The following is an 18,252-nucleotide window of genomic DNA, read 5'->3' as shown; positions in this document are numbered from 1 at the left end:
CAATGTACATTATTCATCCTCCCCACTTCTTGAATGTTTTTTAATTGTGAATATTCATTCATTTAAAAATATGTACATACCTCTTAATCAACAAAAGCCTCTGACCCGTTTACATAAAACAATAAGGAATATTCATTTAACCCCAGTAAACCCACACATTAAAAACAAGTTGACATAAAATTTGTTGAAATTCAACCAGCAATTTTAAAACGCATCTACGTAATAAAATTCCACGTTAAAAATATACAAATTTACGCAGGCATATATATATATATATATAGAGAGAGAGAGCCTGTGCAAATTTGTATATTGTATAGGCTCTGTCTTCTCATTCATCATGTATGTATATATATGATGAATGAGAAGACAGAGCCGATTGCGAATATAACATTTATTAACGTATAAGCAAAGCCAGCAGTCTTAAAACGCACGTGCCCGTTAACGCTACAAATTGGTGCAGGTTTAGCAAACTTCAGGAGCGGATGAGTCGCTTGCGCTCGAGCCAGCCTTGCAATCCTGAGCCCGGGGGATGGAGGCCAGGGAGCGCCTCCCCCGTGTTTCACCTGGTCAGCTGGGGCGGCCTCCCGGCGAGGGGGCGTCTCGCTCCCCGGGCTGCGTCTGGCGACGAGCGAAGGCGGAGCAGCGACGGGGGGAGGCCCGCAGCTAGGGGGAGCTCCTCCGGCCGCCGCCGCCGCCGCCTTGCGCGCCCAAGCTGGTTGTCTTTCATAGGCTTGTGCCGGCGAGTCCCTCCTCCCTCCCTCCCCCCCCCACCTTCCCCCCGTGATGGCGGAGGACAGCGAGTCCGCCGCCAGCCAGCAGAGCCTCGAGCTGGACGACCAGGACACCTGCGGCATCGACGGCGACAATGAAGAGGAGACGGAGCACTCCAAAGGGTAGGGGCGCCACCCTCCTCCGCCCAGCCCGGCGCAGCGGCGCTCGCCTCGCCTGCAGCCCGGCGCCGGAGCCCGGGTGGGCCCGGCCTGGCGGGTGGGTGGGCGGCCAGCTCCGCCGACGGCTCCCTGCGGCATTGGCGGCGCGCGGCGTGGCCCGGGGAAGGCGGCGGCGGCCCAGGCGGGAGGGAGCGCGCAGGCCACGCGGGTGCAAGCGGCCGCCTCGGGCTCGGCCGCCGCTTTTGTGTGAGGTGGGAAGGCAGAGCGAGCCGCTCCCCTGCGCGCCTTGGGCGGGCGGAGGGGCGCGGGGCCCAGCGGCGGCGGCGGCTGCTGCTCTTGCTGCAGCTGCCGGGTGGCCGCGGAGGAGGCAGTGTGCAAGCCGGGGTCCCTCCACGCGGATCCGACGCCTCCCTCGCCCGGCCCTTGGCCTGGCATTTGCTGCAGCTGGCGAGCAAGGGAGTCTGCTTGGGAAGGTGGCCTGGCCGCCCTCTGCACTCGCCGCCGCCGCCCCCCTTCCGCGGTTGCCTCTTTCTCTTCCCCCACCTTCCCGCGTGCTTCCTTTGTGGACGGTCTCTCGTGTTTTGCAGCCGTTTGTCTGCCGTTCAGAAGGGCGCCGTCAACGTCCCTCAGTGCAGATCGAGTTGGCCCTGAACGCCTTTTATAATACACACAGAGCTAAATCCGGCTGCAAGGATATGGCCCCTCGCTTGCGCCCCCCACCCCGGGAGAGGGAAGGGCTGTTTGCACCGCTAAAGTGTCTGGGAGTGGTACCAGTCTCTGATGGATTGATGCAGAACCCAGGGATGTGGTCCACCCCATCACCCCCATGGAAATTAGGTTGCAGTGGGTTATCTATAGCCCTGCTGACATTCCCCCTCCCTCAAAGTCTTTCTTGCTGGTAAAGCAAAGGGTGTGTGACTTCTCTAGCCAGAAAAAAAATGTAATCTATAATAAATAGGGTTTGGAGGAGAAAACTTGTATGAAAGAGTTATATGCGGTGTGTGGTTGGTTCTGAAAGCCACAGCTCAGCTCTGATGCAGGTAGAGCTAAAAGCCGGTAAATGCATTGAACATGCACAGAGTGCTTTTTAATATTATGGTTGATTCACCAATCAATCCCTCATTTAAGTTGAAAGGGCTCAGAGGGCCGAACTTGCAGTCAGGTGTAAGGCATCCAGGGAGATTACTGCTTCAGTGATATTTTCTTTTTGCAAATGTACCTTCTATGCATACATGTACATTCAGCAAGCAGAGTGTCTGGTTCCAACTGGAAAAATCAATGAGGGAAAAGTAGTTGTTTTCCCAGGTTGGTAACTACCTATGATAGGAAATGTGTTGGGTGCTAACTGACCGATTCGCTTGTGTTGCTGTGCAGACTCTCCTGAATCTGATAGACAGACTTAGGATGCGATCCTTCCTTCCAGGTATGCAGTTTGGGAGAGGTTAGGATGTGCAATATAATCTTCTCCCATCTCCTCCTACCACTGGCTGAACTTAAGCTGGCATAAATAACTTTTCCTGATGTTTCTGGCTGAGGGACTGCTCATGGAAGTTAAGCCAGTGGAAGCTGCACAGGTCCAGGGGTATGGAAGGGGCATGTTGGAGATACTTAGAGGGATAAACAAAGTTACGCTGCCTTCTAATTTCCTCTGTTCCCTGGTCTCGCTCACAGAGCATAGCATAACTTTCACCACCAAAAATGCAGGTTTCACTAAATTCAGCACCTAGGAGGTCTTTGAAAGGGCAGAAAAGACAGTTAGGATGCAGCTTATCTTCTATAAAGAGGATGTACCACCATATCTGCCTGTTTAGGGTTGATCTGTTAGATGAAGAAGGAGCTGTGTCTTTAGATCATGGGTGAGCCAGACCCTGACCTTCATGATCAAACCCTTTGAGCCTGGGCAAAGGAAATTAGGCTATGCTGGCAAAGTCACAGGGATCTGCAGGCGCTACTGGTCAGCTCGTTGGCACTGCTTTCAAACTGTGTGCAAAGGTACAGGGGTTTGCAGGCACTGCCAGTGAGCTGTTTGGTGGCACCTGCAAACCCTGCCTTCATACATGATGCTAGGCGTAGGGCAGATAGGTCTGGCTGGTGCATCTTCTTATGTTCTGACACTGGTGCCACAAGAAGCAACAACTAAAGCGGAAGTGGGGGAGCCTCCGGTCCACATGCCAAATTAGGATTCTTTCTGTGTCTAATTTGGCCTGCTGGATCAGACCAGTGGTCCAGCTAGCCCAGCATCTTCTTTTCACAGTGGCTAGCCTGATGGATGCCTGTACGAAATCTGCAAGCAGGACAAGACACTCTCCCCTCCTGTAGTTTCCAGCATCTGGTATTCAGAAGCAGACTACCTCTGGCCATAGAGGGCAGACCATGGCTGGTAGCCCTTGATCCTCCATAAATTTGTCTGAACTTACAAAGCCATCCAATTGGGTGGCCATCACTGCATCTTGTGGTGTTGACATTAGAACGTAGGAAGGTGCCTCGTACTGAGTCAGACCATTGGTGCATCTTAGCTTGGCATTTCCAAAAGTAACAAACAGTGACTATTTAGGGCAGATATGAGGAACCTTGGGGACGCAGGTGGCGCTGTGAGTTAAACCACCGAGCCTAGGGCTTGCCGATCAGAAGGTTGGCAGTTCGAATCCCCACAACAGGGTGAGCTCCCGTTGCTCGGTCCTGCCAACCTAGCAGTTTGAAAGCACGTCAAAGTGCAAGTAGATAAATAGGTACCTCTCCAGCGGGAAGGTAAACGGCGTTTCTGTGCGCTGTTCTGGTTCACCAGAAGCTGCTTAGTCATGCTGGCCACATGACCCGGAAGCTGTACGCCGTGCTCCCTCGGCCAATAAAGCGAGATGAGCGCTGCAACCCCAGAGTTGGCCACGACTGGACTTAATGGTCAGGGGTCCCTTTACCTTTATGAGGAACCTCAGACCGGGGGCCAGAACTCTCTCTCTGGCCCTCAGGACTCTCCCCAGGCCACACAGCCTCTCTGGCCACACCCCTCACCAGTCCTTATATGTGCTGTCCTTGATTGTGGCTTCTTCTTTTTTTTTGCCTGGCTGATATGTTGTGTTCTTATTTTGTATTTTTCTGTTGTGAACCGCTCAGGAGGTGTCTTCAGATGAAGGATGGTAGAATAATAATAATAATAATGTGTCCTTGCTAATGTTTCCGGCTGTCTGGATAAATAGAGAGAGCTGTACGAATGTGCAGAAACTTGCCCACTGAAAAAGATCCCCCACCTCTGCTCCAGGGTTTTACACAGGAGTCTTTTTCAGCTGTGTTTGGAGAAGGTGGGGACTTAACTTGGCAGCATGTGCCCAACCACTGGACCCAGGTTGTGTCCAGTGCATAATGGGAAACACCTCATTTCGGTTTGACTTCATCAGGGGAAAGCCCTACTGCAACCCAAAACTATTTAACCCTGTATCTCGCAAATGGGAAGTATGATTCATGGGCTTTAAGGAAAGTCACTTCTTGCACTTTCCCCTTCGTTTTCTCAAATATGTTGGCTTCTTTTTATTTATTTATTTAAAAGCTTCTAGTGTTTGAAAGAGAGGCATTCAGATTTTCCTAACTCAGAATAAATTGTCTAAAATTAAAGGCAAGTACACAAATAAACCTGGAGGGCTGGAAAACAAGATTGTCTTGTTGCTCAGCAGACGTAAAATGTTTGCCAAGGGAATAAATGTGCTTTGCTGTTGAAAGAAGAAGTTAAGTTGTGGCAGAAGCAAAAGTATTAGATGATGCTTAGAGGTGTGTCGAATCATCTTAGCAGGTGCCTTCTGAGCCCTTATGGCCAATGCATAGATCACACAAGACAAACTTGGGGTTTGCCCACTGAGTAGACACTTGGTGACCTGCAGATCTAGTACACCCTGATTACAAGTATGTTTGTCACTCTCACATTTATTGCTAAAATGTCCTGGGTGTATTTTCCCACACAACTCTCTCCCCATCCACTTTAAGATCTGTCAGCAAAGTCCTGCTTCAGATAATACCATCTTCTGTGGATGTTAATATCAGCATCTACTTGGAGCAAGGCCTTTTCAGTATCTGCCCCCAAACTGTGGAATGCTTTGCTTCAAGGAGGTGCATTTGGCCCCATAACATCTGGCAATGGAGGAATATTTTTGCTCCACAAGCACTTTGGTAGCAAGGCCTCTGTTAACTGGAAGTGATGTCCTAGGACAATCCTCTGGCCTGGCTTGTGGGTCTCATTATGGCTTCCAGTCCTCCCTGTTTGGCATGGCAGACCCATTTTGGCCAAGCCACAGCCCCCTGCCAGTCCCTGGACATCATGACATTGGACGTTGCCAGGTCAAAAGGTAGCTGGACTGACCAGCTGGATTTCAGAAGCGTGGCACACCTGGCTTCTGTGGAGAGGCAGATTTGAGAATTGATGGGTTTTCTGGCTATTTGTCTTCCTTTTTTTGATCTTGCTTGTTTGGTTTTGGTTCTGTTTTAAGATTGCCTCTTGGCATCAGTAATGCCTGTTTTGTTTTTATTCTTTAAACAGCTTTGGGGATTAGATAGAACTGTTGTAAATTTAGTTAAATAAATAAAACTGTAATGGATGATGATTCCCCTAGGCTCCTTATTCATTTTGCTTAAAGGATTTCTGAAGCTCACTGGTGTCTTGAAAGCCTGGGACCTGCTTGGTATCCACTGTCTTTGCAAACATTTTACAAGTGTGCTGTGTGTATCCTCTTTAAAGGGTAATTTCAGCTCTCCATAGGCTCCAGCTGTATCATTCAGTTTGCACTATGCTGCTGAGATAACAAGAACTAATTAGAGCAGAGGTAGGCAACCTAAGGCCCATGGGCCAAACATCTCTTCAAAGTTTCCCCCAGCTTTTCTGTTCATGGAATCTTCTCTGCTTTGCTTCGCAATTTTCTTGAAATGCAGTTGCTAAAACTGAATGCCTCTCCTTTGTGCTAAATCAGCTGAAATGCACAAGGCCGCTGGGTCAGCTGAAGTCCACCCAAATAAGGAGCTAGATGGGCTTGGGATCCTGAGGTTGCACCACAGTGCCTGACATCTACATGAAGCTGCCTTATACAGAGTCAGGCCATAAATCCACTTAGCTGAATATTGACTGCTGCCACAGGGAACAGTACTTTTAAATCAAGATGTAGAGGACTGAATCCAGTAACTCCTAGATGTGAAACATGTGCTCTGAGGTATGGCACTCTAAAAAGGCCCCATTCAAAGGCTTCTTCTTGTAATCAAAGTATTTGGCTTAATATTTCCCATAAGGCTGTTCTCCCTGTGTGTAGATGACAGCACAGCTTATTGACCTAAGGTTTCTATGGATGTAGTGTATTTTTCGCTCTATAGGACACACTTTTTCCCCTCCAAAAATTAAGGGGAAATGTGTGTGCGTCCTATGGGCCGAATGCAGGCTGCTTGGCTTCAGCGATAGCAACGCAAAGCCTCTGAAGCGCAGAGGGAGCACTCCCTCCACGCTCCGGAGGCCTCGCGTTGCTTTCACTGAAGCCTGGAGAGCGCAGAAGGATAGCCTCCTGAAGCCTTTGGAGCGCAGTGGGACCTCGCAATGTGCTCCAAAGGCTTCGGGTTCCTTTTGCTGAAGCCGGGAGAGCAAGACTCTCCTGGCTTCACAGAGAGGGAGAGCTGCGCAGCGCCCCCTCAGCAAAGCAGGAGGAGAAATGGAAGGGGCTCCGTTTCTCCTGCCGCTTTGCTGAAGGGGCGCTGAGCAGAGAGGGGGAGAATTTTCCCCCCTGTTCTCCCCCTCCTATGGTCCGGTGCGTCCTATAGAACGAAAAATATGGTAATTCAGATGAAGTAGCCCAATGTCAGTAGTAAGAGAGGCCAGGCAGTCTAGACCTGAGGAGGCTTGAAAATAGCCACTAGCCTGGTTGTTGGTGGTAAGGAAAAATTACTTCCAGGTGATCCGTCAACAACCCGTGGAAGCATACGGACATTTGAGCTATGCTTCTTTTGGACCATAGGTGTGCTCCAAATAACTAATGATAGTATTCCAAAAGCCATATTAGGACAATGTCTTCATTAGGTCGACCGAAACATTACAAAATGGTGTGCGAGCTTTCATGTTCACCAGGCGAGATGGTATACGATTGTGGGGGGAGTTGGCTGATGCAGGAGCTGTGGGTAGAATCTGCATTTAGTCACAGTCTTAAGATGGAATGTGGGAGGAGGTAGCAGACATTCAGAAGAGGCTCTTGTTTGGTGCGTTACAGGTTTCAAGTTGTATTGGGAAGAAACATACAATAGTTAATGTCCCAGTTCTGAAAATACAAAATCCAGCTGTTACCTAGATTTGTCTCCATCCTTAGGCAATACACATAGGCCCTTGACAGATGGAAGACAGCAAAAATAGGCAAATTTTCACATCAACAAAACTGCAGATCAGTTTCGCTAGGTGAAAAATAATTTATAGAAGCTAAGTTAGGTTGCTTTACCTAATAATTGGAGGGAACATTCCCTCAGAGAATAAAGTCCCATCTTCCTTTAAAAAAAATTTTGTATGTATGTAAGGGCTTGTAAAAATTCTTGCTTTTTAATTTATTTATAAAGCTCATCTAGGAAGGCTGATTCTACCGTAACTATTGAAGTTGCCTCTGGCTATGTCCCTGCCTCTCTATGGGTCTGCTTTTTTAAAAAATCAGCATTAGTTTGGAATTAAATTGCTGCCGGCAGTTTCTCCCATGGGGTGTTTGAAATAATCGGTGTGCAAAGTTCTGAGGGCCAGACTCATGTCTGTACACCTGATCAGAATTAGGTTGGGTTAAAATATCAGGTTTTCAACCCCTATTTTCCTCTCTGCAAACAGAAGTGCAAAATGTATTGGTTGGAGTGAAAAGTGCACTGCTGAACTGAATGTGCAAGTAGCCTGCAAGCAGAAGTACCGTATTTTTCGCTCTATAGGACACACTTTTCCCCCTCCAGAAATTAAGGGGAAATGTGTGTGCGTCCTGTGGAGCGAATGCAGGCTCCTTGGCTTCAGCGATAGCAACATGAAGCCTGCAAAGCGCAGAGGGAGCGCTCCCTCCGCGCTCCGGAGGCTTCGGGTTCCTTTCGCTGAAGGTTAGGTGCCCCTTCAGCTAAGGCCGATCGCCCCTTCAGTTAAGCGGGAGGAGAAATGGAAAGGGCTCCGTTTCTCCTGCCACTTCACTGAAGGGGCGCTGAGCAGAGAGGGGAAGATTTTTTTTTTCTTGTGCTCCCCCTCTAAAACAAGGTGCTTCCTATGGTCTGGTGCGTCCTACTTAGCAAAAAATACGGTAGCTATGAATATTTTGTCTGCCTTGTAAAGAAGTTGTTAAAAGCTACTAACCTCCTCACCCCCCCCCCAAAAAAAACCCAGTTCACTTTGTTTTTGTGCTGGACACAGAGGAGAGACACAGCGTACCATCTTTCCTCTACCAGCCTCCCTACGACTTCGTATGCAATTCCTTGTCACTTATGGCGACTGCACAAATATTTTAAAACAAATCTGATTCAGTTGGTTTTTTTAAAAAATAGCATTTACTGTATTTTTTGCTCTATAAGACTCGCTTTTTCCCTCCTAAAAAATAAGGGGAAATGTGTGTGCGTCTTATGGAGCGAATGCAGGCTGCGCAGCTATCCCAGAAGCCAGAACAGCAAGAGGGATCGCTGCTTTCACTGCGCAGCAATCCCTCTTGCTGTTCTGGCTTCTGAGATTCAGAATATTTTTTTCCTTGTTTTCCTCCTCCAAAAACTAGGTGCGTCTTGTGGTCTGGTGCGTCTTATAGAGCGAAAAATACGGTATATGCTCAGGGTGGGTTACATGGGGTTTAGGGCTGTCTCTAACCCAGACCTGATTAAAGTGCAACACAATTGCATGCTGTTAGGTCAGCCAATGCCAGCCTGATGCTGTCCAGATGTTTTGTACTTTAACTCATCTGCTGCGGCACCAGGTTGGCAAAAGTTGTGCTATGCTACTCTCTAGGTCCAGCTCATATACACACCTGTGCCCAAGGTTGAGAATTAGGCAGGTTCGTAATCACTGGACTTGATAACAACTTGCCACAGTAGGAGTCCAGAGCCACTATAGGGGCACATGGAATTGATGTTGTAGCTCCTTTGGATCCTGGCTGTTGATTCTGGCACTTCTACAGTATGCATATAGCAAGGTTCCTTGTTCCATCAATTGCCTAGTGTTACGGGGCAGTGAATCATACCATTCACTTGTTGAAATTTGTTGAGCATAGCGATGCATCCTCAGAAAATAAGCAAATGACAGGAATACATCAGCAATTACTAATGAGGGATGGGATACAGTAAATAAAAGCACAATGGAATTGATTGCCTCTCGTTTCTCAAAATGCAGAAAAATGTATACCTTGTATATCATGAAAAGGAACAAATTATTGGGCTGGTTCATATTTAATGCTAACCATGATTTAGTGCTGAGTGAACAAGCAGGCAAAGCAGAGGGGACCATGAGCTTTGCTTATGCATGTAGCATTAAACCATGTTTAGCAATATGCAGTCTTCAAAATTAGCCAGGCATATTTTGCACCTGAGAAGGTGCCTGGGTGCCAGGATGGCGCCTGACATCTCTACCATCTGGAGGTACACGCCAGGGGATCATTGGATCTGGATTGCTCTCACACACAAATACCACATCCTGTAGGAATAGGCCAATATACATGTGGACTATCCCTGGATAAAGTGCCTTTTCTGCTTTAAGTTCTCAAAGTTCTTAACCTAGCTCAAGGTTGTCATCCGATCTAGCCAGATATTTAACTGAGAATCAATCGCAGCCAGTCCATCATTTGGAAAATAAGACTTTAGAACCGCCTGGCCCCAAAATGGCAACTAGACATTCCGTTTTGGTGACTGCAACTTTGGTTTAAGGAGCCATTTGGCGCCTAGCTTATATATCTGAGTTTCTAACACTGGATGCAAGAACTAGCTCATTGTATGAATACTTTGAGTTGCTGCTGAGGGTTTTTGACATATTAAGTACGGGTAGATTTGGTGCCCTCCAGATACCGTAGAAATGCAAGTCCCATCAGCGCCGGTCAGCACAGCAGTGGTCTAGGATGGTGGGAGTTTGAGCTCAACAACATCACAGGCTCTCCATCCTGGTTTTAAGGGGAGGACCATAAAATCAGTATGGGAACCTGTGGCCTCCAGATGTCGTTGGACTCCAAACTCCCTCCATCTCTGACCACCAGCATCTCAAGGGCACCACCCTGGCTATATGAAGACTCAATATGTTTAAAAAGAAACCAGTTCACAGCAGAGGATGTTACAGAGAAGACATGACTCGGAGATGGTGGTAGTTATAGTCTGACAACATTTGGAAGGCAATACTGTGATAGAGGATTGCGGGGCAGGGTTAGGTTCCTAGGCTCCATCATAAATTCTTCAAGGAACCAGATAGTAGGCCTACCTAGCTAATGGAAATTTCAGATAAAATGGGCTTACTTTCAAAATGAAATAGGAGGCCTCTATTTCTGCAGGAACCCTAACTGTAGTTCTGTGTTTAGGATTAGGGAGCACCAGTGGAAATTTTCATCACCACCCACTACACAAAACAAAACAAAGAAACCTACCCTCCACTTCCCAGAATTTGTTGTGAGGGGTGAAGCCATAGCAGTTAAACTGGTAGAAAACCAAAATAGATTTGCTAATAGTGTGTGAGTAATTGCAAAGCATAACAGTAACAGGTATCTTCCAGAAATGTAGAACACAGAAAGCCTTTTGCTGTTAACTACCAGGAAATTCCCTTTTTCAGTTTCCGGTACCATTTTTTTGCATGCACCGATGTGCAGAGAAAGGTTTGCAAGTGAATAATGCTGCTTAAAAGATGTGATCATGTCAAATTCCTTGCTGTATTTAGAATCACCTGCTTTTGTGGTACTGAGCACACAATCCCTTTTGATCTCAAGCTTCAAGGGAGGGGACGACTGCAATATCTCTTTCATTCCACGGTGTGACGCGAACATTTAAATGAAGACATTTCCCCCTAGGTTGACATTTTGAAATTAGGTTATACGCTGATGACCACAAAACAGTTTTGTGATTCTGTGGAGGTGTGGTAAAAATAGTCCTGTGCGGAGCAGACGAGGCTACATAAACTTGATACAGAAAATAATGATATCATAGATGGCTGTGAGGGATATAGGTATCAGCATTTTTCAAACATGATCTGTTCTGCTGGATGTTGGGAGTGTATGCAGTGCAATTCAGATAGCCGAGTCTTACATTTTTTTCTTCCCAAAGAACCTCATTCTATTATGATTCACTACAAAGAAGGTGCTTCCATGTGAGGGGGGGGGGTGGAATTGTTTTGGGGAGGGAGATGATGTAATTTAGCTCCACTTTTAAATACAGAGACTGCATGAATGCGCCTCTCTTCCAAGGTTTAATTTTATTTTTCCTTCTGTAGCAGAATTGGGGAATATTTTTGAATATGACAAAAAGAACCACCCTGAGCTACTTTTGGTACATTTTTGGAGGGGTGCATGCATTTTAAAAACAACACCAGGTCATCTTTTCCCAACTCTCAATTTCTTTACAGAAGTCCTGGAGGAGACTTGGGAGCGAAAAAGAAGAAAAAGAAACAGAAGCGAAAAAAGGAAAAGCCAAATTCCGGAGGTACCAAATCAGACTCTGCATCTGACTCCCAGGAGATTAAAATTCAGCAACCTTCAAAAGTGAGAGCCTGGGCTTCATTTTAACTTTGGTAGCATAGTGTGAGAATCGTAATAGGCAGTGCTAGGTGAAGGGTGCGCTGAATGGGCTGCTTGTCACAATTGCAGGTAAACGCAACTGTCCGACAGAAAAAAAGCTACTTTAATAGACTTTTCGAGGTCTAAATGTCAGGTTCTACTATCCTGTTAATCCAAAATTAGAACCTTTCCCTCTCTCTTTTTGGCTCCTAAAATTCATTACCCTTGTTACCAACCATTTTGTAGGACTCCTACCCCGGAAAGGTTCGTATGTGCCAAATGTAAGAAATCTTCATTTAAATTTGTTGTCTTATTTTGATGCACTGTAATTACTATTCTATCTTCAAAATGTATTTTAGGTAGTTTTCCAAATATAGGAAAGTTATTTGCTTGCTTTGCATTTGAATAACTGTTAAGGTATCACAGCCAAATTTTTGCACGATGGGTCCAAGGTACAGTCTTTTGTCTTATGTCTGGATATAATTGGATGCCATTCAGAATCACTGGTTTGATCCCCCACCCCTTTTTTTAAAGCAGTGCAATCCTGTATGCATTTACTCAGAAGTAAGGCTCAATAAGTTCAAAGCACCTTATTCCTAAGGAAAGTGGATATAAGATTATAACGTCCATTATAGTTGGAGGCCTTTGACACAAATCTGCATTTTATTCAGTCGTCGTTTTGTGTAGTTACAGCACAAATTACTTTGAATTACCTGCTTTCTGGTTTTGCCTGGTGTTTGTTCTGCTGCTTCTCTGCGTGTATCTCTTGCTGCGTATTTTGGAAAGTTGTTTGCTTGCTTTGCATTTGAATAACTGTTAAGGTATCACAGCCAAATTTTTGCACGGCGGGTCCAAGGTGCAGTCTTTTGTCTTATGTTTGGATGTAATTGGATGCCATGCAGAATCACCGATGGTGGGCTGAACCTTTCAAAGCTATCTTGGATTTTGACCAGGGATTACGAAACCACTGATATTTTGATTTCTTAGAATTCCTGGCAACACTGGGCATGAGACGGTAGGTGCTTTATAACACCACTTAGTCATAGTGTTTTCTAGTGAATACCACAGGACAGAGTGACAGAGAGTTCAAATACGAGAATCTCCGTGAACTCATTTCTTAGAACCTCCATGAACCCATTTATTTGAGCAACTCTCTGTCTCGCTCGGCGCACCCCACCAGATTGCCTTGAGCATAACAACTGCTAGGTTGTTAAACCTCTTCCCGCAGTGCTGTAGAAATATAATTGCATACCTACCCACACAGAAAGGGCCTGTAGGTTTTTCTGCTAAATCACAAAGACCAAGTACTACTTTGTATGTCAGCAAAACTCAAGCCTGCCTGTGACCCATTGTGTTCTCCGTAGCGTCGGGTTGAAGTTATTTTTATTCCATTTACAAACGATTGCAGCTTGTCGTAAGTTCTGAGGCTTCAGACAACTGTTTACTGAAACTGTTTACTGTTGCTGCCTTCTGTTGCCTCGGCTTTATTCTGAGGGCAGAGATTCCAAACCGATTTCCTTGGAAGTACCGTATTTTTCGCCCTATAAGGCACACTGGCCCATAGGACGCACCTCCTTTGGGGGGGGGGGGAATGAATAAAAAAAAGTATTCCCCCCCCAGCCACGGGGCTGGGGCGAGGGAAGCCCAAGCTTCCCCTGACCCCAGCCCACAGAACAGACTCCCGCCGGGCGCGCAGGGCTTGCGGACACCTGCCCGAAGCACGGGGTGTCCTCCGGAGGGCGCCCCGTGCTGCAGGCTGCCGCCCCAAGCCTTGCGCGCCCATTGGGACCTCCCGCGGGGCGCGCAAGGCTTGCGGACATCTGCCCGAAGCACGGGGCGTCCTCCAGAGGGCGCTGCAGGCTGCCGCCCGCAAGGCTTGCAGATAGCTTCCTGAAGCGTGGAGAGTGAGAGGGGTCGGTGCGCACCGATGCGTCTCGCTCTCCAGGCTTCAGTGAAAGCCTGCATTCGCCCCATAGGACGCACACACATTTCCCCTTCATTTTGGAGGGGGGAAAGTGCGTCCTATAGGGCGAAAAATACGGTAAGTTCCACCTGAATCTCAAAAGCCTCTTCTCCAAGTAAATACTTTTCGCTTCCCAGTACATCACTTCCGTGTGCATTTCCTCTGTGGTTGTTTTTCCCCTCAGACAAGTGCTACCTCAGGTTGGTGTCTCGGGCAAATCTGACAGAACACAGGCCTCATCAAAATCCTCCTGTGGATGCCATTGCTGATTGTGAAGATTTGATGTGCTATGGCAGTGGTTTTCAACCAATGTGCTGTGGCACCCTGGGGTGCCTTGAATGATGGTCAGGGGTGCTGCGGACAACACTGGCCTCTGTCCCTCTTTCTTTCCCTCCTTCCTCTGATGCCCGCTCACATCTCTGCCTCCCAAAGGCTTGCACAGCTGTTTGTTGCAGCAGCCCTGGCTATCAGCTCTGCAGGCAAATGGCACCTATCTTTGGGACAGGTGGTAGGAAGCCCAGAGGACTCCCAAGGAGAAGAGGCAAAGGTAACACTCCACAAGGTGTTTGAAAAAGGGTGAGAGACTGCCAGTTCTGCAGGCAAGGGGTGACATAACTGGGCTCCTGAGCCCCACAGGGGTGCCACAGAAAGAATGTACAGTGGTACCTCGGGTTACATACACTTCAGGTTACAGACGCTTCAGGTTAAAGACTCCGCTAACCCAGAAATAGTATCTCGGGTTAAGAACTTTTGCTTCAGGATGAGAACAGAAATCGTGGTCCGGCGGCGCGGCAGCAGCTGGAGGCCCCATTAGCGAAAGAGGTCCTTCAGGTTAAGAATGGACCTCTGGAACGAATTAAGTACTTAACCCAAGGTACCACTGTATTTGGTCAAGAGAGCCATGGACTCAAGAAAGTTGAAAACCTCTGTGCTATGGTTATGTGTTGTGGATTTTAAATTTGTGGCTTTCTGTCCCATGTTTGGCAGATGTAGGTGGGGCAGAGCTGCCGGCAGGTGGCTTGCATTTGCTTACAGGGAGCGGGAAAAGGCAGAGAGCTCAGCATGTTGCAAACGTACCAATATGGTGCTCCTGCCATTTGCACTGCACTGCGCTGACCACACACCCCCAGCCCTGCTTCCTTGCACCTTCCCACCTCCCTCCCAGTAAGCAGCTGCGACCCACCTGCCACACAGCTAGCATAGTGACTCTGCCTTGCTTCTGATGCTTAGATGCACCTAATCAAAATAAACTTTCAGTGGCTACTCTGCTTAAGATTTGGGTCAGGTTCTGCTGTTTACATACAACTTCCTTTCCGAAGATTGCCGTCATGCAGATGAAGTGATGTCTGATCCAGCAGATAACTTTCGGGTGGCGTTGATTCCCATGAGTGCTGCAGGATGTTTTCCAGCTGCTGTGTGTATAGAAACCAGTTGGCAAAAGAGGTGGCTGAATAACTGGTCCTTGATGTAGAGGGATTTGTTGGTGGTTATTCAAATGTGGGTTTGATCTCTTGTATTTTTAAAACGATAACACAGCATCTGAAACCTCTGCCTCACCTGGTGCAGTTCCCTTTCTCAGGCAGGTAAAGGAAATGGGCCTGTGCTTGCATCCCTATTTCTTTCCTAAATTGTATTTTAAGATAGATTAACAAAGTTTCAACCTATTATATGATATTGGAAAACAGCAGAGAAAACAAACAAGGCTGGCAGAGAGGATGTTTGAGTTAATTTGTTACCCATAAAGTGTATTCACAAGTCAGTCAAGGCAATAGTTTAAGAAACAAGTTCATTTAAAGCAGTGGTTCCCAGACTTAATGTTTCTGTGGTTAAAATACCTAGATGGGGATGATAGCCTGACTTCAGTTGCCTGTGCTGCAATGCATTGTCTGTGGGGCTGTCTTTGAAAACAGCTAAGAAGCTGCAAGCTTCTACAGAATATGGTAGCACAATTGTTAACTGGGAAATGGAGTAATGGTAGACTTTTCCCAATTCACGGGGGGGGGGGGGGAATTAAGTTAGTGGCTAGGATTTATTTTTTTTAAATTGTCTTGCAATCTCTTACATAAAAACCATCCATCTGGCCAGGTTTCAGCTAATTCCATCTGTAGGAGTTGTTGTGCCATCATTGCCAACAGCCCGATGTTTCTGTAATCAGCTCTTCAAAGTATTTAATTCTAGTTCATTCAGGCTAAACACCTGTATTGATGGCAAAGATGACAGCCAACATCTTGGAGCTGAAGTTTCCTGCTGAGAGCACCTCAAAGTCCTGGTGCTCTCTGAATTGAAAAAGTGTGGGAATCACTATTTAAAGCGTTTTTAAAAAGAAAAGTGACTTATCTTGTCTTTTCCCTTATTATTCCAGCAGTTGACAAATAAAAGGCCATCATTATTGGACTGTTTCACATTACAATTTTCATCACAGAGGTTTCCTGAAACCTGGAAGTCTCTCTTTTCCCGGGCATCGTTTTGAGGGCTTCTCATATGATTGAAATTTAACTTTTAACTAGCTCCGTAGTGTGGTAGGTAATGTACAAGCAGACAAGTGCAACAGTTTATGTTCCATATGGTTTCAGTCAGGCATGGCCAAACTTGGCCCTCCAGATGTTTTGGGACTACAACTCCCATCATCCCTGGCTAACAGGACCAATGGTCAGGGATGTTGGGAATTGTAGTCCCAAAACATCTGGAGGGCCGAGTTTGGCCATGCCTGATTTAAAGCCTGCAGAACGGAATAAGTATGCTAGTTTAGGGTTAGGGGGGGAATTCAGATTTTTAGAGGCAGCACTACATTTTGAGGTATGTTGTAAGTGGGTGCTGAGTCCCAACTCACCTTCTTTGGGGCTTCACCTGAGACTAAGTCCTAGTAGACTAAGTTCAGTGAGCCATCCTAGTTGGTGGCTCATGAGCTGGTGGTCCACTGCGAGTGCTTCAGCATCATTGTATGACTGAGTTGCAGCCATAGCCCTTGAGTTGGCCAGTTGTGGCTCTGCAATGTCCTCCTTGAAGTGAGGGAGGGGACTGTACACAGCATTCCAGGTGTGGTCGTGCCATATATTTCTATAACATTATGCAGCAAAAGATTACTTATTCACAGTGAACCACAATGAGCCCAGCAACCCTGGCTTATAGTGACATTTGAATGTTGACATTTTAAAAAAAAACCTTGGGGAGCCAAATTGGATTTGTTGGGTTATTCGTATTTGCTTTTTATACTACGTTTAGCTGCCGGTTTTAGATTGCTGTCTTCGTTTGATGCCTTTTGCATAATGGTGTTTGGTTTCAAATGGCTCTTTTTAAATAATATGGTAGTGAGAAATATGATATGGGCGGCATATTATTATTATTGGGGCACAGGTAATGCTGTGGTCTAAACCACTGAACCTCTTAGGCTTGCCGATTGGAAGGTCAGCGGTTCGAATCCCCACAACGGGGTGAGCTCCTGTTGTCCTATCCCAGCTCCTGCCAACCTAGCGGTTCGAAAGCACACCAGTGCAAGTAGATAAAGAGGTACTGCTGTGGCGGGAAGGTAAACGCCATTTCCATGCGCTTTGGTTTCCGTCACGGTGTTCCGTTTCGCCAGAAGCAGTTTAGTCCTGCTAGCCACATGACCCAGAAAGCTGTCTGTGGACAAACACCAGCTCCCTCGGCCTGAAAGCAAGATGAGTGCCACAACCCCATAGTCGCCTTTGACTGAACTTAACCATCCAGGGGTCCTTTACCTTTATATTTACCCTTTACCTGTCACAGCAGCCAACCAAACATCCCCCAAGCCCACCTCGCTGGTGCTCCAGGGCATTATCTGACCCTCCAGAGCAGCTTTCCATGAGGCTTCTGGGGGAAGAATACATTGGTCAAAAACACTTGCTCCCCCCCCCCCCCTTTCTGTGGTACTAGCAGAAGTCTTATCATAAATCTGGATCCAACCCAATGCATCTCTAGAACAGGGGTGGCCAGTGGAGTACCCCCCCCACCCGATTTTGCTGGACCACAGCTTCCATCTCTGACCATTAGCCATGACTGTGGAGCTGATAGGAGCTGAGGTCTGACCGCATCTGGAGGACACCCCACTGGCCATCTCTGCTCCAGAGTGTTCCAGACATTAGTGAAAAAGGAGAATAACTTCAAGACAGGCCAGCCATTTCTGGATGAGGAACCTGCAGGCAGTGTTAGAAATTATCTAGACGAGAGCAAATGCAATATATGGCATTAATTCATTCATATATAATAAAAGTTACCATGTGATAAAGTGAAACTGTTAATTCCTGCAATATATTTGAGCTTTCACACAATCTTAAAAGCTATTTCCGGAAAACTAAGGCAACATAGCACGAGTTTACTACTCGTTTCCTGTTGTTTGAATCCAAGGGGAGGAGTGGGAGATCCATTTGCAGCCCCCTTGAACCTGGAAAATCACAGGAGTGAAGTGATGAAATTTGGGGCTCTATCCCGGCATATATTGTTGTTCCCTGTTGTTATCACGGGCAAAGAGAAACACACACATGTGAGCAAAGGGTGGAGGGGTAGTGACATTGCCCAATGGCAGTAGTTGTTGTTGTGTCACACCACACCTACTGGTGCGAGTAAAATTTAACACGATATATTGGTCAGGAAGCCATAGTTCCATAGCACAACAGGTAGTGCAGTGAGATCGGGACCTTAGAACACAGGACAGAAGTCCTAGCATTTTAATCAGGAAAACTAATGCAATATT

General features: G+C 46.9%; 1 protein-coding gene across 4 annotated transcripts in view; it reads left to right on the top strand.

Moving 5' to 3' along the window:
- Nucleotides 1–701: 701 nt before the first annotated feature.
- Nucleotides 702–18,252, top strand: part of NMT2 (N-myristoyltransferase 2) — a 32,477-nt gene continuing 14,926 nt past the window's right edge. For 2 of the 4 annotated variants that reach the window (XM_083405769.1, XM_083405768.1), the window contains exons 1-2: nt 765–893; nt 11,428–11,504. In XM_083405769.1, the coding sequence (XP_083261895.1) occupies nt 866–893; nt 11,428–11,504 (105 nt within the window). In that variant the 5' untranslated portion in view covers nt 765–865. Of the gene's footprint in view, nt 894–11,427; nt 11,564–18,252 lie in introns of all 4 variants that reach the window. The other 2 variants (XM_083405766.1, XM_083405767.1) reach the window with 2 other exon arrangements.

Source organism: Podarcis tiliguerta (assembly GCF_965153285.1).
Source record: "Podarcis tiliguerta genome assembly, chromosome: 12".
NCBI classification, from domain to species: domain Eukaryota; kingdom Metazoa; phylum Chordata; class Lepidosauria; order Squamata; family Lacertidae; genus Podarcis; species Podarcis tiliguerta.
This window is presented reverse-complemented; position numbering and strand designations above follow the sequence as displayed.